The sequence below is a fragment of the Pelodiscus sinensis genome, chromosome 12 (assembly GCF_049634645.1).
Source record: "Pelodiscus sinensis isolate JC-2024 chromosome 12, ASM4963464v1, whole genome shotgun sequence".
Lineage (NCBI taxonomy): Eukaryota > Metazoa > Chordata > Testudines > Trionychidae > Pelodiscus > Pelodiscus sinensis.
In genome coordinates this window covers 5571436-5596841 of record NC_134722.1, presented here as the reverse complement: position 1 = coordinate 5596841, position 25406 = coordinate 5571436, and the positions used below count along the sequence as shown (strand labels likewise).

Below are 25406 nucleotides of genomic sequence, written 5' to 3'. Positions count from 1 at the left end.
TCCGATGACGAGGAGCCGATTGATCTCTTGTTTTAGAAGGGTTTCATGAGAGTGGTCCCTGAAGAGGGTCAGGATAGGAGGAAGGGTAGGGGGGATAGAGGTAAATGGGATGGTATAGCCCACTCGAATTATCTCTAGAACCCAGCGGTCTGATGTTATGGATTCCCATTGTGGAAGGAACAGCCGCAAACGGTGGGTGAATAGATGGCCATTTTGAACTGGTGCTAGATCGTAAGAGAGGTCTTGCAGGCCCTTGACCAAATCTTCAAATCTGCTGCTTAGATGGTTGGGTAGTTCGTGGGCAGGCCTGGTTGGGGCACCTTCTGGGACCTTGTTGTCTTGGTCTGGTGTCCTCATAGGGCCTCTGTGGTCAATTGTATTGCCGTATCGGTTGTATGAGTTATATGGGGTGTACTGTCTGCATTTGTAGAGCGGCATGTACATGCCCAACGTGCGAAGTGTGGACTTGGAATTTTTGCTGTTATGGAGCATTTCGTCCATAGTAGCTGCAAATAACTTTTGCTTGTCAAATGGCAATTCTTCTGCTTCAGGCTGGAGTTCGTGGGGAACTCCAGACGGCTGGAGCCAAGAAGCTCTACACATCACCACCGCTGTAACTGTAACTCGGGCTGCGGTGTCAGCAACATCCATTGCAGTTTAGAAAGCAGTGCGAGCGATCATATGGCCCTCATGAACTATTGCTTTCAAGATGGATCTTTTGGACTCAGAGAGATGTGGCATCAATTCTCCCAGTTTCGAGTAATTGTCAAAGTCATGATTTGCTAAGAGAGCGGAATAATTTGATATTCTCAGTTGTAGGGTGGAAGAGGAGTATACTTTCTTGCCAAAGGAGTCCAACTTTTTGTGGTCTTTGTCTGCGTTACCCGTCCTATATTGTGGGAGCTTTGCACATTGTTGTGCTGAGTCTACGACTAATGAATTAGGTTGTGGGTGTGTGAAGAGAAAGTCGTCTTTTGAGGGGACAAAGTACTTTGTCCATTTTCTTATTAGCGGGTTGAATGGATGCGGGTGTTTTCCACAGGTCTTCCAAGGTCTCCATTATTGCCTCCTCTATGGGCAGGGCAATCTTGCTATGTAATGTAGGATGTAGATTTTTTAGCAATTGGTATTGTTTCTTCTGCACCTCTTGCAGTGAGACGTTCTGGCTTGTCACTACACTCTTGAATAGTTCCTGGAACTGTTTTAGATCATCAATTGCTCCAGAGTCTGATGGTACTACGGCGTCATCTGGTTGTGCATTGAGGGCATCAGAGTGTGTGACATTTATTGAATGAATGTCTGATTCATTGTCTGAGATTCGTTCCGTCTCTTCCTCCGAAAGACTTGCTGGAGGTAGGGGCTGTGGCCGAGGCAAGCGTCTCTGGGATGGAGTGGAGCGAGCTGGGGAGTGGCGTCCGTATGTCTTCCAGTGTTCCCTGGGTCCCTATTGCGGTGGATAACGTAGGGGTGGGTAAGGCCAGTATGGGTGTCATGGGCTCTGTTGTGGTGGAGCCCTGTAATGGTGGGAGCGAGACTTCCTAGGTAATGCATGTCACGAGGAGTAGACCGTGTGATGGTCATCCTCAGGAAGGGGAGCGTCTTGAAAGGATAAAGGTGACATAGACCTGGGAGGGGATTGCCTTGATGGAGACCTCCCAGGGGAGTAAGACATAGACAGCAGGCATGGATAGTGATGCCTGCTGTGTGAGTCAGTTTCCTGCTGGGGCTGATCCCTAGCAGCCTCATCTGGCTGCTTGTCCGGCTGTGCTGGCAGCGTCAGTGCAGCATCATGCTGCTTAGCTGTAGCTGGTGCCAGCGGCTTAGCAGGCTGGACCTCATTTTGCTGCGGTGTCGTGGCTTTTGGCGCCGCCGAGGCTTGAAGCGGTGCCGGGGCTGGAAGCAGCACCATGGTTTGAATCAGCGCCAGCTTATCTTGCTGTGCCGGCTGCCTGGAGCGCTCCCGGGGCCACTCAGCTGTAGCGCGCCCCAATGCCGGTGCGGAGTGAGAGGATCGCCCCAAAGCCTTCATGGCAGGGGTCCTCCCACTGTGGTGTGCCTCTCCTCTGTTTTGGAGAGGAAGAGGATGGAAGGGAGCGGGATGGTGAGGCTCTGGCTCTCGGCTCACTTCTGGAGAGTGAGTGGGGCTCTTGCCGCACTGTCGCCTGTTCCCCAGCGGGCTGTAAAGCCTTTTGGAATAGAATCATTCTCAGGCACAGCTCTCGGTCCTTTCTGGCTCTCGCCGTGAGTGAATTGCAATGAGTGCAGCTGTGGGGAGAGTGAGTTTCCCCCAAACAGCAAATGCACTTTGAATGGCCATCTGAAGCTGGCATAGGATCCCGGCATTGATCGCATTTTTTAAAGCCTGAGGAGCCGGACATGGACAGTTCTCTCCTCCTTGAGCTTGTTCTATTTATTTTCTCTGCTGTTATCGTCATTGTCATCTGTCTCTGTGTTATGGGTTTTTTTTTAAATCTCTTTCCTTTCTTTCTTGTGTTGAACAGCCGGGAGAACACCGGTTCACCGGAGTCCCGGTTTGAAGCAGGTTCAAGCCCCCTGAGGGGGGATTTTGGTTAAGTCTATTCTTCCTATTACTAGTTGGGGTTTTTTTGGGGGGAGGGGCAGAGAAAGAAACAAGGAAAGGCTAACTTGGAACACAACAGGGGAAACAACTATGCCTAAACTAGCTAGAGGGAAAGTAGTCAGAGAGTCTGACAGGGAGCTTCTGTTTGCTCCATCCACTGACAAGGGCAGTTAAAGAGGAACTGAAAGGGAAGGGGCTGAGCCGCACGCTTCAGGAGGTGGGAAGGGCTCGAGACACCTACTGTGCATGCGTGGCTCAACGGGGGAAACTGCTGAACAAAGCTCCAATCTGCGGCTCAGGGCGACCCTTTCACCTGGAGTGGAGCACCCACGGGAACACTACTCAAAGAAGAACAGTGACATATCAAACAAAGTACAAGTGAAATCTGAGGAGAGAGATACTAATAATATGATTATAGTCTTGGTCTATTTTGAACTTTACATTGCCTTTATAAGAAAGAGCCTTTTGTTCTGTACTTCAACATCTGGTCTACTGTACTCTAGCCCTCTGTGCTTTTGGAAAATATGCTGTGGTAACTGACCACATTTAGTGCATTGCTTAAAGTGTCACATGCTCAGAGCAATAGTATTCATTGCCTACATGTGTTATCCACTTAATGGTTGAGACACTTTGTTTTGAACATTAACACATGTGCGATAAAAAGTAAAATTCTAGGAATTACTACATTGTTTACCAAATGATGAACTGAGAGGTTTTCATTTAAATTTAATCAGCTCTTTCACAAATGTTCTTTCTGAAATTGAGACATAAGAGTAGAATATTTATAATCCTGAATAATCAGCACTCACTACATCCTATGGGCCAGCTACTCATTTGTTATATTCACAGAACTCCCACAGATGTCAAACAGCTCTTCCTTTCTGAATTACTTTTTCTTTTTGACAGATCAGGTGGCTCTGTCTTAGCCACTATGCCCAGTTATATTGTTTTTAATTCTTGTACATCATTTAGTGATAGTCACTATGAATTAGGAATGTGAAATCCCATTTAATTAGTTAATCGGTTAAATGTTAAGTTTAACCAGTTAACTGATTAAACAGAGATGAGCGGAGGTGGCCACTCCAGCCCAGCTCCTTCTGGCCCCAGACTGGGAGCCAGCAACCACTCCCCCTGCTGCCCCTTCGGCCCTGCACGAGGCTGCTGACTTCCAGCCCATTCAGCCATTACCATTCTCATCCCTATGATGAATATTGTTAAAAAACATAAACTGGAATTTAGTATAAAAATTAAGATGGAAACTAAAACCACCTCTCACTCAAGACGATAAGCAGTAATTCAACATAGCCAGGTTATTGTCATAAGAAATTCAAATCTTACATGGATATTATACCATTTATTGTAATAAGAGTCTCTGTATCTTCTTAAATAGCTCTTTCACTTTACCTCTAATGCAAAAGGTCACGTACTAGTGTGCAATAACTAATGCTTCTATAGATGAAGCGAAGAACATATTAAAATACTCTGCTTTCCCCCTTATATTTGATTTTAATACACGTATCCAGATTTACAAACTGAATCAAAGAACAGCAGCTTAAATAGAAAGGGTATGTCTAGACTACATGGCTCTGTCGACGGAGCCATGTAAACTAGTTTAGCCGACATAGTCAATGAAGCAGGGATTATTTAAATCCCCGCTTCATTGACTGTGTTGGGTAAACTAGTTTACATGGCTCTGTCGATAGAGCCATGTAGTCTAGACACACCCAAAGTTTTCACATCAATCCTCATTTAAAGGTAAACAAGTGACTTGCATAAGCTCTCTGTAGCAGTTACTCTGATTGTAACACAGCTCTACTGAACCCAGCATTGTCCCTGGCCTGCTGAGTGATGGCGTAATGAGACATGAACATATGAACAAAGGACTACGTCGTGGCTCTACAGATGTCTTGGATTGGAATGTGTGCCAGGAAGGCCACCGAAGATGCTTAGCATCCTAGTTGAATGAACTCTAACGACTGGTGGAAAAGGGACCTTTACCAGTTTGCAACAGGTCTTTATGCAAGAGGCGATTCAGTTGGAAATCCCTGTGAAGAAACCGTGAGGATCTTTATCCTATCTGCTGTAGCAATGAAGAACTGGGTCAACTTACGGAATAACTTGGTATGCTCCAAGTAAAAGGCCAAGGCCCTCCAATGTCCAGGATGTGCAAATGCTTCTCTTTCACCATATTGTGCAGCGTGGGACAGAATACAGGCAAAACCACATCCTGGTTCACATGGAAGGAGACCGCCACCTTTGACAGGAAGGCCAGGTAGAGCTGCAGCTGGATTCTGTCCTTATAAAGGATGGTCTAAGGCAGTTCTGAGATCAAGGCCCCTGGTCTTCAAGATTTGTCTCACTGACGTCACAGCCCTGGGAAAGAAAGCTTCTGTGGAAGCTAATTCTGGGCCTTAGGTCCACAACTTCTGTGGGGAGGGTCTGTGGCTGGTTCGCAGCAAAGAGCTTCCACCACATCTTTCCTCTCCAGAGTCTCCCTCAGATTGAGCAGAACTAACCCCCTTATTCTGAGCCAATATTTCAAACATGCTCAATACAGCCAAAGAAGAGGGACTTCCTCTGCCCCAGTGTGGTATTAATCCCTTCCAGCCCAGTGCAGGGTATGTTCACCTCATGACAGGCTTCTTGGATGATGCTGGGCAAGAGAGTTCAGTCAGCTCCCGATTCTATGATGTTCAGGGCTGTGTTGGGTATCTGCTTTGGTGCCGGAGTTAACACCAATTCCATCATGAGCGCCCAGAGATGGACGTTTCCCTCTCTTCCTCTTTTTGTGATATCTGAACGACTTACAAACGTGACACATGTCTCTTATGGGCTCTTCACCTAGACACCCCAAACAGCTACTATGAAGATCGTTGATGGACACTGGGTGCTTACAGCTATCACATGGTTTAAAGCCTGGGGATCGGGACATGCCCCATTCCTAGGCAAAGTCATGTCCAAGACCAACTAACTAATGTCCAAGACCAACTAACTAATTCTAACTAATAGTAACTCTACGATTGACTATATTATATAAAAAGTTTCACAAGCTAAACAATGTGAACAATACTGGCACAAGGCAGCCGAATATTCCAGCACTGTCACTGGTGGTAAGAAGGTACCACTGCAGAGGGTACTAGAGCCACATCCCTACGGATACTGCTAAGGGAAAAATGTCCAGCACTGGTTCATGTGGCGAGCACACACAGCTAATATGGAATGGACATGAGCGATCACTCAAACTAGCTGAAAATCTCAAAATGTTAGCAATTATCTCAGAATTCATGGATGACTGAGTCCCAAAGGACTAGGAAGAGCAAAGATAGTACCAATCTTCAAAAACAGGAACAAAGAGGATCCAAGGAATTATACACCAGTCAACCTAAATGGAAGGATACTGAAACACAAATTATGAAAAACAAGCAATGCATAAGCCCTATGGATGTAAAATCTTGTTTAACTGCAAGGAGTAGTCCTGTGGTACCATATATATTTTTATTAGTCTGTAAGGGTATGTCTAGACTACATGTCTCTGCCGACAGAGGCATATAAAATAGGCTACCCAACATAGTCAATGAAGCAGGGATTTAAATATCCCTGGCTTCATTAAAATAAAAATGGCCGCTGCGCTGTGCCGGCTCAGTTGATCATCGGCACAGCGTGTGAGTCAAGACGTGGATTGGTTGACAAGGGAAGCCTTTGTCGACTGCTCCCTTATGCCCGTCGGCAGAGGCATGTAGTCTAGACATACCCTCAGGTGCCACAGGACTACTTGTTGTTTTTAAAGTTACAGACTATCATGGCTACTCCTCTGACCCTGTTTAATTGGTTAACCAGTTAAATATAATGTTTAACTGGTTAACCAATTAAACAGGATAGCTGGGGAGAGGGGCATGGACGTGGGCTGCTCTGGCCAAGCTGGCGTGCTCCCTGCCTCCAGCAGGCAGAGAGTGGCTCCAGCCCCTACCAGTTAACCAAAACAGGTAAGCCTCACCATTCACATAACTAGTAAGCACCTAGAAGATAACAGGGTTGTAAGGAGATAGTCAGCACAAAGGTGTCAAAAATAAAGCAAACCAAATTATCCCAGTGTCCATCTTTGTCAGGCCTACTTGATGGGGGGAAGCAGTAGACGTGATATATTCATTTCAGTAAGGCTTTTAGCTAAGTCCCACATGACATTCTCCTAAGAAAACTAGGGAATGTGGTCAAGGTAAAATTACTATAAGATAGGTGCACAACTAGTTGAGAGGTTTTATTCAAAAAGTAATTTTTGTAATGGTTTGCTGTCAAGCTGTCAGAGTGTCACTCTGGGATCCAGTGCTGTTTAATATTTTCATTAAATATTGGATACTGGAGTGGACAGTACGCTTATAAAATCTGAAAATGACATCAAACTGGGCAGGGTTGCAAACATTTTGGAAGGCAGGATCAGAATTCAAAAGAACCTCAAACTGGAAAATTGATCAGAAATCAACAAAATGAAATTCAGTGAAGATAAATGAAAATAGAGCCCTGCATATCCACGGTCCATCGTCACGGATAGTGGAGCAGATGTCTACATAGGGCTATCCCACACCTGCCTGGCAGCCAGGAAGAGGGAGTGGGGCCCTAGGGCAGGCCCCTGCACTGCCAGCAGGGAAGGGATACAACAAGCACCTAAATCTTCCTGCACGTGGGTCTGTGTGCTGGCTTTGCCCAGCCTCTCCTCCCCACCTGGTGAGTACTAACCTGTAGGGGGGCCAGCCCTAGGTCCCACTCAGGGATACATGCTGCCCACTCCACATGTTGTTCTGTGCTGCCAGCCAGTGCAGCTGGGAGCATGTGTAGGGGAGGTGACTGATTTCCAGGAGAGTAGCAGCAAACTGCCCTGCTGCAACAGGAAAGGGGTTAGCTCTGTGGAACGGGGACTGAAGCTGATGCTACAGATGCAAGGCCCTGAGCACCAGCTTGTTCCTGGGCAACAGGGTACCCCCTTTCTGTGGGGACTAGAGCAGGCAGGGCCCCAAGGCAGTACCCCTCTGCTGTGTTTTGATAGAATCTGCTGCTATCGCTCATGAGCCCCTAGCAGCAGCAGCACACAACATAAATCTATTCCATTCCCGCTGTCTCCCACCCCCTCTCGAGACTCTCATCCTGCCCCCTGTGCTGCTCCTTACCCCCAGTCCCTGCTCTCATGCTGCCTGCCTCTTCCCAGCAACACCCACCTAGATGTGCTTCCCCCTCTACCCCTTCAGGTGGGGGCTTGCTGTGCAGATGTGGATGAAAGCAAAATCCAGATCGTGGATCGGATGATGAGTTGAACCTGGTAAATGCAGACTGGATGCAGATCCAAATTTTTGTATCTGCACAGGGCTCTAAACGTAAAATACTACTCTCAGGAAGTAAAAACCAAATGTACAGCTATAAAATGGGGAATAACTGGCTAGGCAGTAGTATTGCTAAAAAAAAGTCTGGGGGTTATAGAGGATCACAAATAGAATATGAGTCCATAGAGTGATTAGCATTTTTCATAACTGCATACCATTCCAGCGTGTACTATTAAGAGTGTCATATGTAAAATATGGGAGGTAATTGTCCTGTGCTACTTGGCAATGGTGAGGCCTCAGCTGGAGTACTATGTCCAGTTCTGGGTACCACACCTAAGCAAAGATGTGGACAAACTGGAGACAATCCAGAGAAGATCAACAAAAAAAGAAAAAAGTTTAGAAACCCTGCACTGTACAGAAAGGTTTTAAAAATAGGGCATGTTTAGTCAAGAGAAAAAGAAGACAAGGAGAGAGTAAGGGGGAATCTGATAAACAGTCTTAAATTAAGGATGTAAAATCCCATTTAACTGGTTAAACTTCCTGTTTTACACATTTTTTAAACTTTGCATTTAATTGGTTAACCAGGTTAAACATGAAGGTAAATCATTAACCAATTAAGGGGAGGGCACACCAGTCTAGCTGAGCTGGAGCGCACCACCCCCTCTCTACCGCAGCCCCTGCCTGTGGGCCTCCCTCCCCCACGATCTACTGCAGACAGGGGCAACTCTGGATGCCTGTGATGTGCCAGGCCAGCAGCAGATAGGGGCTATTCCAAGTGGCTGGAGCAGTCCCTGTCAATGGCAGGCCCCGCAGGGCTAGAACAGCTTCCTGCCTACAGCAGGCAGGGAGCTGCTCCAGCCCACGCCAGTTATTAACCAGTAAGCATCACCCTGAGAGGGTGATGCTAGAGTTCTGGTTCTTTCACATCCCTACTTCAAATATTTTAAGAGTTATTATGAAGAGGAAGGGCACTGACTGTTTTTTGCATCCAAGATAGACCAATTAGTATTGGACTTAATTTGTAGCAAGGAAAATGTAGGTTAGATAATAGAAAATGTTTACTAACAATAACGGTAGACGGGCTCTGGAAAGGGAGGTTGTGGACTCACCATCATTGGAGGTTTTTGAGAACAAGTTTGATAAAAGGCACAGTGACTAGAGCCAAATCCCTGAAAGCTGCATGGAAACTTTTTAAAGACACCATAATAGAGGCCCAACTTAAATGTATACCCCAAATTAAAAAACATAGCAAGAGACCTAAAAAAGAGTCACCGTGGCTTAACCACCATGTAAAAGAAACAGTGAGGGACAAAAAGGTATCTTTTAAGAAGTGGAAGTCCAATCCAAGTGAGATAAATAGAAAGGAGCATAAACACTGTCAAATCAAGTGTAAAAATTTAATAAAAGCAAAAAAAGATTTTGAGGAACAGCTAGCCAAAAACTCTAAAAGAAATAACAAAATGTTTTTTAAGTACATTAGAAGCAGGAAGCCTGCTAAAAAACCTGTGGGTCTCCTATATGATCGAGCTATAAAAGGAGCAATCAAGGACGATAAAGCCATTGCGGAGAAACTAAATTATTTCTTTGCTTCAGTCTTCACGGCTGAGGACGTTGGGGAGATTCCTGAATCTGCACCGTCCTTTTTGGGTGATGAATCTGAGGAACTGTCCTGGATTGAAGTGTCATTAGAAGAGGTTTTGGAATAAATAGAAAAACTTAATGTTAACAAATCTCCGGGACCAGATGGCATCATCCAAGGGTTCTAAAAGAACTAAAATGGGAAATTGCTGAGCTATTATCTGTGATTTGTAACCTATCCTTTAAATCGGCTTCCGTACCTGATGACTGGAAGGTAGCCAACGTGACACCAATATTTAAAAAGGGCTCTAGAGGCGATCCTGGCAATTACAGACCGGTAAGTCTAACTTCAGTACTGGGCAAATTAGTCGAAACAATAGTAAAGAATAAAATTGTGAAGCATGTAGAAGAACATAATTTATTGGACAAAAGTCAACATGGTGTCTGTAAAGGGAAATCCTGTCTTACTAATCTGTTAGAGTTCTTTGAAGGGGGTTAACAAACATGCAGACAAGGGGGATCCAGTAGATATAGTATACTTGGATTTTCAGAAAGCCTTTGACAAGGTCCCTCACCAAAGGCTCTTGTGTAAATTACATGGTCATGGGACAAGAGGGAAGGTCCTTTCTTGGACTGAGAACTGGTTAAAAGACAGGAAACAAAGGGTAGGAATAAATGGTAAATTTTCAGATTGGAGAGGGGTAACTAGTGGTGTACCCCAAGGGTCAGTCCTGGGACCAATCCTTTTCAACTTATTCATAAATGATCTGGAGAAAGGGGTAAGCAGTGAGGTAGTAAAGTTTGCAGATGATACAAAACTATTTAGGATAGTCAAGACAGAAGCAGACTGTGAGGGACTCCAAGAAGATCTCGCCAAACTGAGTGATTGGGCAACAAAATGGCAAATGAAATTTAATGTGGATAAGTGTAAAATAATGCACATCGGGAAAAATAACCCCAACTATACGTACAATATGATGGGGGCTAATTTGGCTACAACAAATCAGGAAAGAGATCTTGGAGTTATCGTGGACAGTTCTCTGAAAACTTCCACACAGTGTGCAGCGGCGGTCAAAAAGGCAAATAGGATGCTAGGAATTATTAAGAAAGGGATAGAAAATAAGACCTAGAATATCTTACTGCCCCTGTATAAAACTATGGTACGCCCGCATCTTGAATACTGTGTACAGATGTGGTCTCCTCACCTCAAAAAAGATATTTTGGCCTTGGAAAGGGTTCAGAAAAGGGCAACTAAAATGATTAGGGGTTTGGAACGGGTCCCATATGAGGAGAGGTTAAAGCGACTGGGACTTTTCAGTTTAGAAAAGAGGAGACTGAGGGGGGATATGATAGAGGTCTATAAAATCATGAGTGGTGTGGAGAGGGCGGATAAAGAAAAGTTATTTATTAGTTCCCTAAATAGAAGAACTAGAGGACACCAAATGAAATTAATGGGTAGTAGTTTTAGAGCTAATAAAAGAAAGTTCTTCTTCACATAGCGTGTAGTCAACCTGTGGAATTCCTTGCCAGAGAAGGCTGTGAAGGCTAGGACTATAATAGAGTTTAAAGAGAAGCTAGATAATTTCATGGAGGTTAGGTCCATAAAAGGCTATTAGCCAGGGGATAAAATGGTGTCCTTGGCCTATGTATGTCAGAGGCTGGAGAGGGATGGCAGGAGACAAATCGCTTGATCACTGTCTTCGGTCCACCCTCTCTGGGGCACCTGGTGCTGGCCACTGTCGGCAGACAGGATACTGGGCTAGATGGACCTTTGGTCTGACCCAGCATGGCCGTTCTTATGTTCTTAAAACCTTATCCAGGATGATCTACTGTACTTGGTCCCACCTCTGGACAGGGGGCTGAACTGATGACTTCTCACGGTCCTGTCCAGCTCTACATATCTATTATTCTAAACCAGGTTTATTTCCTCCTACTATTGTGAGCTATATGTATAGGAGTTTCAGACAAGGAGCTGTGTTAGTCCGTAACAGAAAAAAAAAACAACCTTAAAAAACAATAAATAGTCCTGCAGCAGCTTTAGCTTCATTTATCATGGAAACTAACTGACTATTTTCTTCCAATTTGTTTCTCTTTTCCTTTCCCTCCACATCCCCTCTTTCTCTGCTATTTATTTGGAACTTGGACCCCTTAAACTCCATTCATCTGAAGAAGTGGGTTGTGTCCACAAAAGCTCATGATACCATCTACATTTGTTGTTAGTCTCTAAGGTGCTGGAGGACTATTCGTTGTTTTTAAGCGGTTTTTTTATATATGTATAGGAAGTAATTTTCAACTCAGTCTACACAAAGAAAGTACAAGAAAAACCAATTATTTGAAGAAAAATTAACTTTTATAGTAGAGAGAAAAGGTAGATCTGAAGAAGAGCTCTGTGTAAGCTTGAAAGCTTATCACCATCACCACAGAGGTTGTTCCACTAAAAGCTATTATTGGTCTCTCTAATATCCTGAGACCAATACAACTACAACTTTCATAGTACTTAACTAAGACTTATAGACGGTGCATAATTCTGAAAATTCAAGTTCCCAAAGATTTCAAATTAGTCAATCAAATGTCATGCTCCAAAACACACATTACCAAATAGAAAGGGCCAACACTGCACAGATGTTGAAAGTATATGTCCTGGAGGCAAACTGATTTACAAGCATGAAGTATGTCACCTTTGAGACTGGGCTATTCAGGCACTCACACTGTCTCATTTACAGTTGTAAAAGAAATGAACTGACAACTGTGGGAAAAAAAGCTTGAGGCTGTTTAAAGGGAAGTATAATGAAGAATTTAAGTCTCAGTTTGCATGCAACGAGAATGGTTAGGCTTCATTTGCATTCAGTTGCCTTCCTTGGATCAGCGTGGAAAGCAACATATTTCTCCTGCAATGAAAAGGAAATGTCTACGTTCTACAGATACAGAAAAAGATAGGCAAGACAGAGGTCTAGCTATGTCTTCTCCTCCTCCCTGCAATCTAAGTTCAAATGTGTAATAAGAAAGTCTATTTGTGCTTACCTGACAGTTTCCTTTCTTTGAGTAATAAGCTCAACAGATCCACTACAATGGGTGCACCAGCATGCTAGATTGGGAGCAGAAACAGAACTTTGCCACTGACATCTGGGAAATGGCCTATACTCCTCCAGGTGGGGACTATTCAAATCTATTTTCCTAAATTACAGATTGTCCTAAATATACTTTGAGGAAAAAGCACTATGCTTTTCCCATGCTCCTGCTGGAAACCATGCGAAATGCCACCTCACATCAACAAGCCTAAACACCTCATTCAGCACAGAGATGAAAACTGAGATCCACTGTTCCCTAAGCAGAATGGATCTATGGATGTTATTATTTGAAAAAAGAAAGGAAAGGAAAAAGGAAAGGAAAAGAAAGATTCAGGTAAACATGGATAAATTCATCTTAACCCCCAAGAGTTTTGAAGAAGAATCATCCATTAGATCCGGAGTCAGCAGCCTTTTCAAACCAAAGAGCTAAACCACATCAAAATTGAGAACAATTTTAATTAATTATTATTGATAAGTGACATGATGATTAATAATAGCATAAATGAAATGTACTCACAGACTTTATTTAATGGGACTTCTGCTGCTGGGGGTGCAGTTTGTGGATGTGGGGGTGCAGGAGTCAGGGTTGGGGTGGATGAGGGGCTCAAGGCAGGGGGATGAGGTGTGTGGGATGTGCAGGAGGCAGGGCAGGGCACTGGGGAGGAAATGGGGCTGGATTACCTCACCTGGCCAGGGCTGGGCTGCTGCACCCAGGCAGCAGGATCACCACAGCGAGATCATGGCTTCCTCTTATCCATGCTGCAGCAGGAGGGGAGGCTGCCACCACCAGCCCTTCCTGTGGCCAGATGGAGGCCACACATGACCGGGACACAGATGCAGGGCCAGGGACAGGACACTGTGGCCATATGGGGGCTGGGCATTTTTACTCTCTCATGTTATCTTACCAAACTTCATTTTAAATAAAGTAAAATGTTACGTCCAACACAAAACATTTCAACATTGTCTTTATTTATGGCAGGGGTGAGGGAACCATTTTTGGGTCAGGGGCCACTGACCCACAGAAAAATCAGTCAGGACCACACAAGTGGCAAAAAAACAAACCCTCCAAAACCCCTCAACCCTCACTGATGTAGCCCCCCAACAGAGGCTTTGTCTACACTGCTGAGTTTTTTTCGGCAGAAGATATGCAAATTGAGCACTCATTTGCAGATCCTCTTCCAATCCTTTTTGCGGAAGAGGTTTTTGCGATAAAGAGCCCTGTATACAGGGCCATTTGTCAGAAGAAAAAAAAACCCTTTTGTGCAAGAGCTTTTATTCCTCAAAAAAAATGAGGTTTACGTGAATTGGTAAGAGTAGGGAATGAGAGGATTTATAATGCAACAGTTCCTACAAGACTCAGCATTCGTGCAGAGCCAACATATGCTGGGGTGATGTATAGCTAGCAGGTCAAACCCTGTAGCCATCAGAAGGCTTGCTCTAATGGATAGGCAGTGTAACTACAGGAGCTTACATGCCACACTGCGGTGTGGAGCAAAATGGGGTTCCAAGGTGGTGGTTTAGGACAGTGTTTCTCTACCAGTGGTACAAGTACCCTTAGGGGTACTTGAGGGAAGTCTGGGGGGAGGAGGGAATATGTCAACACGACTGAAATTGGAAGAAAACTGAATTTTGTTTTAAGTTTTACAGTGCTTTATTAATTTTGTACTTTTTACACCCAAAAATTTCATCACCCACCTGGCTACAATTAAGTTGTTTAAACAAATGTGTTGCAATGGTAAAACAATTGTGTGTGTCTGAAAACTGTAGATACTGGGGGGGTACTTATAATTTGTTTTTCGTTTTGTTTTTTAAAAAGGGTACTTTATGAAAAAAAGGTTGAGAAACACTGGTTTAGGACCTTGCAGGATTGGAATAAGGTTGATGCTTGAAGGAAGCATTTAATGTTGGAAATTGTATAGAAACGTACTTACCATAGAGACTTGACCTTTTTGCTTTGACATTTATTTACCCACACAATAAAACTTTCCTGGGAAGTATTCAAGGTTATGTTTTACTGATTTAACACAGTAACCTAACTATAGACTTTGCACTACCCAGAAGAAAAAGTTCTTTGTTAACTTCCTTTTTGGGGTGCACGAGACCAATAATCATTTCAACAAAGTATTTATTTTAAGCCCTGGATGAAGAAATGGTCTTCCAATAGCAGATCTCCTCTGTCACATACACTTCAAAGGAAGAAAAAAAAAAAAAAACAACTGAAGAGATAGCTTCTCCCAAAACCAAACGCAACCCTGAGATAAAGCTGGGAACTGGAAAGATTCATTGTTGAACCAAATAATTTTAGAAATAAAGTTTGGAATTTCCCTCAGAAAAACCCCACCTGCAAGAAAGGGTGGTTGAAGCTTCCTGCCATTGTGGAGGGAGGGGGGGGGAAAAAAAAAAAAAAAAGAAGAAGGAAACTTCGAGGGACAGGACATTCCCCTGCTGCCAATGACTGAGGTCCAGATCTACCTCCAAGATACAAGAAGGCTGCATTCCTCACTGTAGGAGATTTATGGACTTCAGTATGAAGAAAAAAGGCAAGGTTTATAAATCCCTAAAGACAGGCATTTATTCTGCATAAGAAATTTGTTCCTAAGCAAGAATATATTTTGGACAGATGGTGCTCTACTTGTAACATACATGTTTGGAAAATAACCAGGTAAAGAGGACTAAATTAAGTTATGTGTTAGAGATAACATAGATGTTTCCAGCTAACTATACTGTGACACACAGATGAGCCAACAAAAAACCTCATCCATCCAACCAACCAGGACATTATAAAACACAGCAAATACACTAACTAGAAATGTACTAACTATGCCATTTATACAGACTAAAATTACTGAAGCTAGGTCATCATCATCAAGAAGTATTCAGCAAGCATAACAGTATAGCCCAGTGTTTCTCAACCTTTTTTTTTTTTTAATAAAGTACCCCTTTAAAAAAAGTTATAGGTACCTCCAGTACCTACAGTTTTCAGACACACAATTTTTTTTTCTATTATTGCAACACATTTGTTTAAAAAAAAACTTAATTGTAACGGGGCAGGCAAAATTTTTGGGTGTAAAAAGTACAAAAATAAAGCGCTGTAAAACTTAAAAGAAAAATTCAGTTGTCTCCAAGTTTCAGTTGTGTTGATGTTCCCCCCAGACTCCTCTCAAGTATCCCTAAGGGTACTCATACCACTGGTTGAGAAACACTGGTATAGCCCACTGCTTTTCTTGCCATCATCATCAGCTAAGAGTATGCAATATTTCTACCTGCAAGTGCACTGAAAGCTGGACGCTGAGGGTGAAGGATTAATGAACAACCACTGTCAATATCTCCAGGACCCAGAAAATCCCGCTAAAAACACATACAAGCATACAGTGAATGGTTTACTAAGCTTTCTGTGGGTCAGGATGCAAATCATTTGCAAATTTTGTCTGGCTTGGTAAAGACCTGGTCCTCCTGCCTGCCAAGGTTGTCTGGAATGCTTCAGGGAAGACCTGGCTTGCTCCTGCACTGCTCTGTTTCATGCACAGGCGCCTCTCTGCAAGTGTGGCAGTCTGGCTTAGTGCACTTGGCTAGAGGAGGAGGAACAAGAGCATTTGCAGCCCTCTTTCTTTTCCTTATCTGCCATGGTAGAGGAAAAGTGGAAGGAAAATCTGTCCTAGCAATAATCCCCTCAGAGAAGGGGTATGAGGAAAGGTTAGCTAGAAACTAGGGACATGAAACGGGTGATACTTACCAACTCTGGTTAATTGGTGGGGGCTGTAGCAGAACCACTCTCTGCACGAGGAGGGGTTGCTCTAGCCCTGCAGGGCTTGTCATGGACAGGGGCACTCCAGTCCAGCTGGAGCAGCCCGTCTGAGCAGTCCTGGGCGCATTGCAGGCAGGGGCTGCTCTGGCCAGGCTAGAGTAGCCCTCCCCCGCCTTTACTTGGTTAACTAGTTAAACATAATGTTTAAACAATTAAACAACATTTTTCATAACTAATAGTAACTCCTGGCCAAAAAACAATTAAAAAAAATTAATTTCATTATGGCATCTCCAATGGAGTAAAATTCAAAAACTTGGGGTAATTCTGTCCCTGAAAGCCTCTGCTACAATGGTCAAATCCCAGTCAACAGTCCACCCAGGAGTGGAAGCAGAGTGCTGCAGGGTTTTTCCCTGGTTTTTCCCTGGCTGGCTGTCAATCTGAGATCTGATTCCAACATACAAGGAGAAAGTCAACATCCCACAAGACAGACTGTCATACGTGAAGAGGTTGCTGGTTAACCAGAAGCTAGAATACTAGTTAATCTAATCACTGTATTTGAGCCATGATTCCTTTTACTGATCCCAAAGCATTTTGTAACATACACATCAAATAATATCCCTGCGAACAAACTGGTTCTCCTTGTCTAAAATTCAGTTTAAAAATAAAAACATATAGAGTAAAATGTAATTAATTTCAGTCTGTACCATGACCAGTCTTGGCCCATTTTCTGGTGCTAGAACAACAATCATGGTCTAAGAATGAAAATTCAGTGCCAAACCCTGTCCTGTTTTTGTCAGGGGGAAGTCACAAACCTTGGCAGGTTTCTGCTGAGCATTGCATTTTTTACAGCTGAAGAAATAGCTACTTACAATGTTATTTGGCTGTAAATTTATTGCTACTTATAACTATTGGGATTATTGTTGAGTATATCACAAGATTGGAGTTTCCAGTGAAGATAAGCCAGGAAGTTTTGCTTAGAATATTTAATTACTTCCAATGTGTGTGGACTTCTCTGCTTCTACAGCAAATAAATAATGCTACACTTGTAACAGCACCTTGGTGAAATATTTTAAAGTGATAGAACTACAACCATTTTACAGATGGGGAAATTGGAACAGAAAGAGGTTGAGAGAGATTTACCCAAGATTACACAGAAAATTACAAAACCTGGAAGACAAGAGTTTATAGGCCACTGCTCTAAACACTAGAGAACACTGCCTCCAGCAAAATAACTAAATTTCAGTTCTTAATTTGAATATCACAGTTCATAACTTCTTAGATTTGTTCTTGCATTTGAAGCCCAACCTAAATTTAAAGACAAAATATTAGTACTAATTAATTTGTATAATTTATCAGCATTTCTTCTATACAGATCCTATAAATGCAGTTGACAAAAGTTGTTCTACCTAAGCTTAAAGCTAGTGCAGCAGGTTTCACCCAGAAGCCAGCAGATCTTGCAGGAAGGCTGTGACTCAACAATCCTTCCAACTCCAAAGTCCTGTGATGGGGTTGCCTAGCAGTCAGAAAGGCTAGCAGTCAAACGTCATTCAGTCATTCTCCAGTGGCCCAGAGTTCTCCTGGCGAGCCAGGACCCAGGACCTCGACCTCCACTGGTCTCAGCTAAGGACCTAAGGGGGAGTGGGATGAAGTGTTTCAGTTGTCTCGTTCTAGTGCACCTGACCAGCCTGCAGCTGCGCCCCACACTGCCATCCCCATCACTGCTTCTTAGCTCTCTGCTCTCTCTCCAGTTTGGGGCATGGCTGCAGTCCTCTCTAGGGATGCCAACGTGTAGTCCACTACACAATTAATCGAGAAGCCAGTATCAGAGGCAGTGGGGGGGAGGGGGTAGCAGGAGCTGGTGCCCATGGGGAGTTGCCTCAAACATGCTCCCCACAAGCACCAAATCTGCCTGGACAGAGGCTGCCCTGGACAGAGGCTGCTTCACAGCAGCCTCCCCGCCCTCGCCCCCCAGCAGCCTCTGTCTGTGGGGAGCTCGGACTCGATGCGGACAAGGGCTGCTGCCACAGACCACCTTTTGTCCGTGGGAAGCTCAGAGCCTAGCGGACAGGGGCTGCTGCCACCTCACGCTGCTGCCTCTGTATCAGCAGGCAGTCAATCTGCGCAGGTAGCTGGTTTTTAAACCAGCAGATTCAGAGGCAGCAACACAGGGTGGTGGGGGCTCCACAGGAGTGGGAATGAGAGCACATTGACTGCCGGCCCTTTCTCCAGGGACTATCAAATAGTCATGTAACTGATAAGATTTCATATGGTTACATGACTATTCAATTACACTGTATCTAACATCCCTAGTCCTCTCCCAGCTCCAGCGAGAAGTTCCCAGGTTCAGCAGCTCACTTGCTCCAGTAAGTATTCCCCAGTTCTCTCCCCAGTGTTCAGGTATTCTTTCAGCGGGTGGGGCGAGTGGGGGAGAAAGAGGTCAGGCCCTTAGCCTCCTGATGGTGGTTTTACTCACTGTCTAGATCCCTCTTGTGGATAGCTCTGCAGCTTCTGGGAACAAGCTGGCTTCCACCTTTCAGATAGCCTCTCCTTCATTTCTGTTTTCCCTGCATCAACCTGCCTGACTGTGGGAATTCCCCTTTGGGCAGATCCTCCATTTGAAAGCATGTTCCATAGCTGTTGAGGGGTTTGGCCTTCTTGGTCCAATACTGCTCCTTCACTCCTGTATCTGTTTAGTGCCCTGAAACCCCATAACAACTAGCTTAGGGTATGTCTACATTTGCACCCTAGTTTGAACTAAGGATGCAAATGCAGGCATTCGAAATAGTCAATGAAGCGGGGATTTAAATATCCCGCGCTTTATTAGCATGATCTCACTGGCGCGTTAGTTCAAATCACAGCTGATTCGAACCAGGAAGTGCGCACTGGGACGCATTAGTTTGAACCAATCCCCTTGGTTCGAACTAATGTTAGTCCTCATTTTTTGAGGAGTAACGTTAGTTCGAACCAAGGGGTTTGGTTCAAACTAACGTGTCCCGGCGCGCACTTCCTGGTTCGAATCAGCTGTGATTCGAACTAGCACGTCGGCGAGATCATGCTAATGAAGAGCGGGATATTTAAATCCCCACTTCATTGACTATTTCGAATGCCTGCATTTGCATCCCTAGTTCAAACTAGGGTGCAAGTATAGACATAACCTTAGAGCTCAAAATATTCCTCCCACATAATCATGAGCCACATATTTCTCTGCCTGCAATTTAAAAAAAAAAAAAAAAGTAAACTCTGATTCTCATTGTTGCTGATCCAAATCTAAGACGTGTGAAGTATTTCTAAACATGAGACAAAAGTATGGGAAATGGGTGTTGGTCTCCCCAACTCAAAATTTCAGGAAACCGATTTTTTTGCTTGAACCCTATTAACTGTACCTTTAAATGACTAGAACTGTTCCTTCCTATACCAACTCCTTCTTAAGCTACACCCATGGCAATGTATCAGTTTGCTACAAGTATAAAAGTCAAAGTGTATTACAATCTCTGCTAGCTCCCCCTTTAACCACCAAGATTCTCAAACTTTTTTTAAATAACTGATCATATCAAGATAAAGGTATGATTACACACAGGTATTGGACACTGAAAGGCCTGCACATTTATTATTACCTACTGGTCATGCAGCATTACATTCAACTCTTAGAGATTTTGGATGAACACTGTTTTCAGAGTTAACAAATGGACAGAACAAAAGGGGTTGTGCGAGTGGGAGGGTACCAAGAGTTGACTGTTTCTCCTACCTTCTAACCCTCTTTACTACATGCACAAGAATGTTTTCTTGAAAACCAAAACAGAATACCAAAACATAGCTGCTCTTTTAACTGTTGTCCCTTCTCTAATAAGAAAAAAACCACAACATTGACCACAGCAAACATTAACTACTTAACAATGACACAAGATATATGGACTGCTGTCATTCAAACAGAACAGGAACATTTAGTTTTTGTGAAGACTTAACTCTTTTCAAATTATTAAGCAATTAAGCTGTAAGCAACACTCTTCTTGCTAACTGCCCAGCGGAATGTGTCTCTAACTATATAAATTTAACTATTTATTGGCAGACTAAAGACAACCTCTCCAATGACAATTCTCCATTCAGTGTGTAATCCTTGTTAAATCTAATAAGGTAGCAAAGAAACACAGTTTTAGTCTTGGGTCAGAAATATAAAATACTTCCTTAAAGCACTTAGAATTATACAATGTGAATTATGTAAAGCAAGATGGGACACACCTTTGGAGTGTTTTCCTGAAGACCTCTTGGGTAACGACTCCTCAATGGAATGTGCTGACGTATGAAGTGCATTTTCCAAACTGTTACCGACGGTGTTTATCGGGGTCTCAGATCTTGGTGTAACCTGGAAAAAACATAATAAATAAAGCTGATGCAACTCCAGAACATTCCATTTTAAGTGAATAGTGTTTTAAACTGAATGAAGAGCCATCAAGAGCATTACTACTCTATGCTACAGCAGCTATATATTTTCTGGTGTATTTTCAAATAAATTGGTGGAGGAGCTTTTTAGTCAGCTATTTGTAAATCTAGATTAGTGTTCATAATCCACACAATATAGCTAGTTGAAGTACCATTTTTTAAAATTGTTATTCTTATGCAACAATCCATTTTAAACAAGTTTACAAACAGGTACCTTCTTTCGTTAGTAATTCAGATTTGCTGTAATAAGTAATGTCAGGAAAAGAGCAACTTTTATGTTGTGTCAGGTATCTTAAATATGTCTGAAAAAGATAAGCAACCAATTTCACCTCTCGGGGGGAAAAAAAAAATAAGAAAGTGACTCAGTTGGCTTTGCAATTTGGGAGCTTGCCATCAAGAGCTGAAAACTGTATTTTGATGAAAAATTACTCATTGTGAAAGAGAAAAGCTTGAATAAGTAGGCTGCATCATCAAAACCGACTTTATAGTGTAATATGTACCTTTTAAGCTGCACTTAGCATAAGGAACATATTTTCCACTGTGACTCAAGAGCTAGAAAAACAAACATAAGTCATATAAAAAAAAGAACATTTAAACTACTTTGGTTACTATCCACAATGATCTGCACGTTTGTACTACAATGAGACAAATACCTGTTGTTAGTAGCGTAACATGGAGATCCTGCTATATAAAGCAAGTCAATAAGCAATAAGAAGCAGCTATGGAGAATGGTTCACATTAGCAATAGGGCCAAAGTATCTGGAAGATGAAAAAAGTGTGTGTTTAAATAGATTATCAATGCCAACAAACATACTTGTATTAACAAATGCATTCTTTGAAATTCACCTGTCAAAAGAAATCACAGTCTATAGAATTCTAATTTAACATGGGTTCTATCCTTTCACAAATCACAAGACCAGAAAACGCAATCTCAATGCAACAAAAGAAACTAGTCTTTATTCACGATACCCAACATCAAAATTTCCTGTGAAATTCAATTCCAGGCAAGGAAGAAAGCAATGTTTTAAAAACATCTAATTTACCCCACCATTAGCCTAGTATATTAGGACTAATTGGATTACATGTTTTAGATTTAGCATAATTTCTCTCCATTTTTGTAGAATTATTCCTTTGTGAGCTTCACCTAAAACCTTGGCCTTCACGTCTCTCTCGCTCTCACACACACACAGTTTAAGGCTCTTAACGCCTATGTGCACAAGTGAAGGAATATGTAAATCTGCACTCATAAAACTCAAAATTTCAACCTATGACAGTTTATACCTGTGCTAGAGAAGTCTACCAGCTTTAAAAAAAAACCCACAAGAGCCCCCAAAGAGGAAAGAGATTGTAGGAGAAAATTTTGAGAGAAGCTACAACAGAAAAGACTACAACCTCTGTCTTCCTCTTCAACATCACTAGACTGCTTTTACTTTTTCATTCAGACATTTACTTGACTATCAAGCACACAGGTGCCTTACACCTATAAAAGCAATTGTAAAACAGGGAAACAAAAAGCTTTCAGATTAAAGGCTAACAATGAAACCCTTAGCACGCACGCACACAGTCATCCCAACGTCCAAACCAAAATTTTTTAAAGGCTTGATAGAAGAACTATGTGCAAGTCCCCCCGTGCTTTATGAAAATTGGCTTATGAATATAAATATGCATAACTCTGAGATGCTTTGGACAAAATTCCTCATGTAACCTATCAATTTTAATATTACAATCCACTAAATTTGTATATCCTATTTTGATGCATGTACCATTCTTGTATATAAAGTTAGAAATATTAAGCATGAGACTGTTTATAAGTTTAAATGTACTAATGAGAGCCATTACTGGTCTCTCCCCGCCAGCCTCAACTACTTGATGATCCACTTAAGTTGTAAACAGCCTTGTTTGTCCTGTAAGTCCAAAGGTGATTGGACTAGTAAGACGTAAGACATATGACCAGATCTCGACAAGGTATTGAATCTACTCGTCCGTGGCGAATAGATTTCAGCCCGGTGCTCTGTTTGCCGGCGGCGCACGCGCATGTGCAATGCGGGGCATGCGCGTGCACAGTGCGGGGCTGGTGAACGGCTTTCGCCGTTATCGTCGAGCCCTGCATATGACTATACCACCTGGTACTTGGATTCCATTTTGACCCTGGTATTTTTCTATGGAAATGGGGGATGTAAAACAAAAGACTCCTGCCCTGGGGAGAAGTCTATTTAAACAATGGGAAATTATCAGCCCTTTGTCTTCAACTGGCCTGGAAAATCCTGCAAGGATACAAAGAGAGCTGGAGACCCAGGTCAAGGTAAAAGAGTCTCTGACTTAAAGATTATGCCTAAAATAAGAATGGCTTTTTTGGGTAAGAAACTGCTTACAGTAAGTGTTAGTGAATTAGAACTAGCTATCCATTTCCTTTTCATTTTAATTTAATAACTTACTTTACAACAGGCCCAGTGTAAATAATTGTTGGGGCAGGTGGGGAGGGGGAGAACCAGTGTGCATATATCTCTCTTTCATTGATAAAGAGGGCAAACATCCTCATGAGCTTTCCTATTATTTGGGGTTTTGATCCCTTTTGGGGGTTGGTTTTCTGGGTGCTGTTCCCTAGAACTGCATCCTCCAGCAATGAAGTGGTTCGGTGTCTGCATTGCTCTTCAGGGGGGCAGTAATCCCAATTCTGTGCCTTATGGGGGAGACCAGAGACTCTGGCCCAGCAGGACAGAGTGGAGGGGAGCCCCGGAGAGCAAGGTGGGTGTCAGTGGTATGATCAGCACACTGGGAAACAATCTCAAGTGGATTTCTGTGACTGCATTCCATCACAAGCTAATCATGAACTGTTCAATGAAACTCATTGAACTCGCAGTCTGGTGGACTGCTAGATAGAGATGTTCCATGGGGAGGGGCATCCCACTGACTTCAACTTGCTGTTGGTAATGGAAAGTTGAACCCTAGAAACAGATGGAACCCTAGAAACAGATGGATGATAGCAGTTCTTACTTGTGAAAACATCAATTTTTGGTTATACACAAAATCTCAGTTCTTCCCAGGAAGCTACAAATCCTTTTGTTATTTTTGGTAAAAATTAATATAGCCCATGTCTTGAGCAGCTGAACTCATGTTATCTGACTCACTCTCACATCAAAGTACAGTAAATTTGAACTGGCATATGATCACAACACTGTGTTCAGTTCTAAACGGAGTACATTAGTTAGGGAGCTAATGGTGTTGTGGTCAAGCTCACTGGTGTAGACAGGAGTAAAACTGCCCCTGCAGTTTTGCTTTGCTTCTCTGTCAGAAAGTCATTTTTCTGCAGGAAAGCAAAATAATCTGCAAGACACATGAATTCTGCTGGCATGCAATGACACAAAATCTCCCCAGAAGTAACATTATTTACAGAAAAACTGTTTACAGAAGAATGAGATCTATGTCTTATTTTTTGTTCACTTCAGTGCTTAGATTAGTTGTGCCTCCCCCCGCGATGCCCACAATGGCAGGAGTTCCGGGGAAGAGGAGTGCACTTGCTCCGCTTTCCCTGCAGCTGCGAGAAGTGAGGGAGAGCCCAACTGCTGCTGCTGTGCAGTGCTAGGCTTCGCCAGTGATCCCTGAAGCCTTGTTCTTGGGGACAGGGTATCATGGAGGAAGAGGGCAGGATGATGGAGGGAAGGGATGGTACTTGGGGGCAGCTCAGAACTCCATCGGGAGAGCGGAGCTGGATTGTGCAATCGCTCTGGCCGCAGATGGCCGGTGGGCCAAGAGTTTGAGACCCCTGGCTAGATGTTGCTTGGAACAGTTTGGTTTATTACCATAATGAATTTATTTGGTACTATTTGATCCCACTCTGATAAAGATAGTCTAGAACCACAGAAAGCTTTCAGCACACACTTCTGAAAATAAAGCTAAACTCAGACTCAGTAAAGGGACTCAAAGAACATGGTGAAGGCTGCTGTTAGAACCTTAATTAGACTAAATAATCTACCATTCCTTCTATACAGCGTCACCATAACTGAAAGGCCATAACACCACCTTAGTTTGTAGCAGTGGGGCCATAGCCACTGTGGGCCTCTGGGCAAGATGAAGGGTGGAGCTGGCTTTGTGTCTCCAGAAAGGGCAGGGCCTCAGGCAGAAGGAGCGCAGACAGGGGCAGCCACCCTTAAGCACCACCTGGGCCTCGGGATTGCCCCTCCAGCCCCATGAAGTGTGCAGAGTGGCATTCCAACATTCTGATGGCAATTTAAAGGGGCCAGGGCTCCGGCCGTCACTTCTACTGCAGTATCAACTGTGGCAGCCACAGGCTCCTGAGAATCACCAGGCCCTGGGGAAAGTGTCCTCTTTACCCACTCCCACCCCAGTCGTCAGGCCTGGTTTGGAGTAAATGTCTTGAAGTACAGAGATTGTGTTTTACTGTTAAACACTATTTTTAACAAGAATGATGGATAAAAGTGTGGATTTTGTTTTTAATATCAATTGGCGGAGACATGCAACAGTGTGCTATTAGGTCAAGAGAACATTGTCTGAAGAGGAAATGCAATTCCAGCTTTCCAAACAAAAAATAAAAAAGTCTACGTTTTATGGGAAATTCCCAAGAACTTGAAGCAAGCAAATTGATGTTTGGATCTTTTAGACACTCCCTCTTTGGACTCTTGGTTTAGTATTTCTGCCAAGAGTCAGGAGGCTCCAAAGAAAGAGTCAGG

General features: G+C 43.3%; 1 protein-coding gene across 2 annotated transcripts in view; it reads right to left on the bottom strand.

Moving 5' to 3' along the window:
- ZCCHC14 (zinc finger CCHC-type containing 14) overlaps positions 1-25406 on the bottom strand; it is a 111143-nt gene that overhangs the window by 70158 nt on the left and 15579 nt on the right. For both annotated transcript variants that reach the window (XR_012906635.1, XM_006137374.2), the window contains exon 2: positions 20518-20641. Coding sequence is in view for 1 of the 2 variants with exons in the window: in XM_006137374.2 (XP_006137436.1) it covers positions 20518-20641 (124 nt within the window). In the remaining variant the exon portion in view is untranslated. The remainder of the gene's footprint in view (positions 1-20517; positions 20642-25406) is intronic.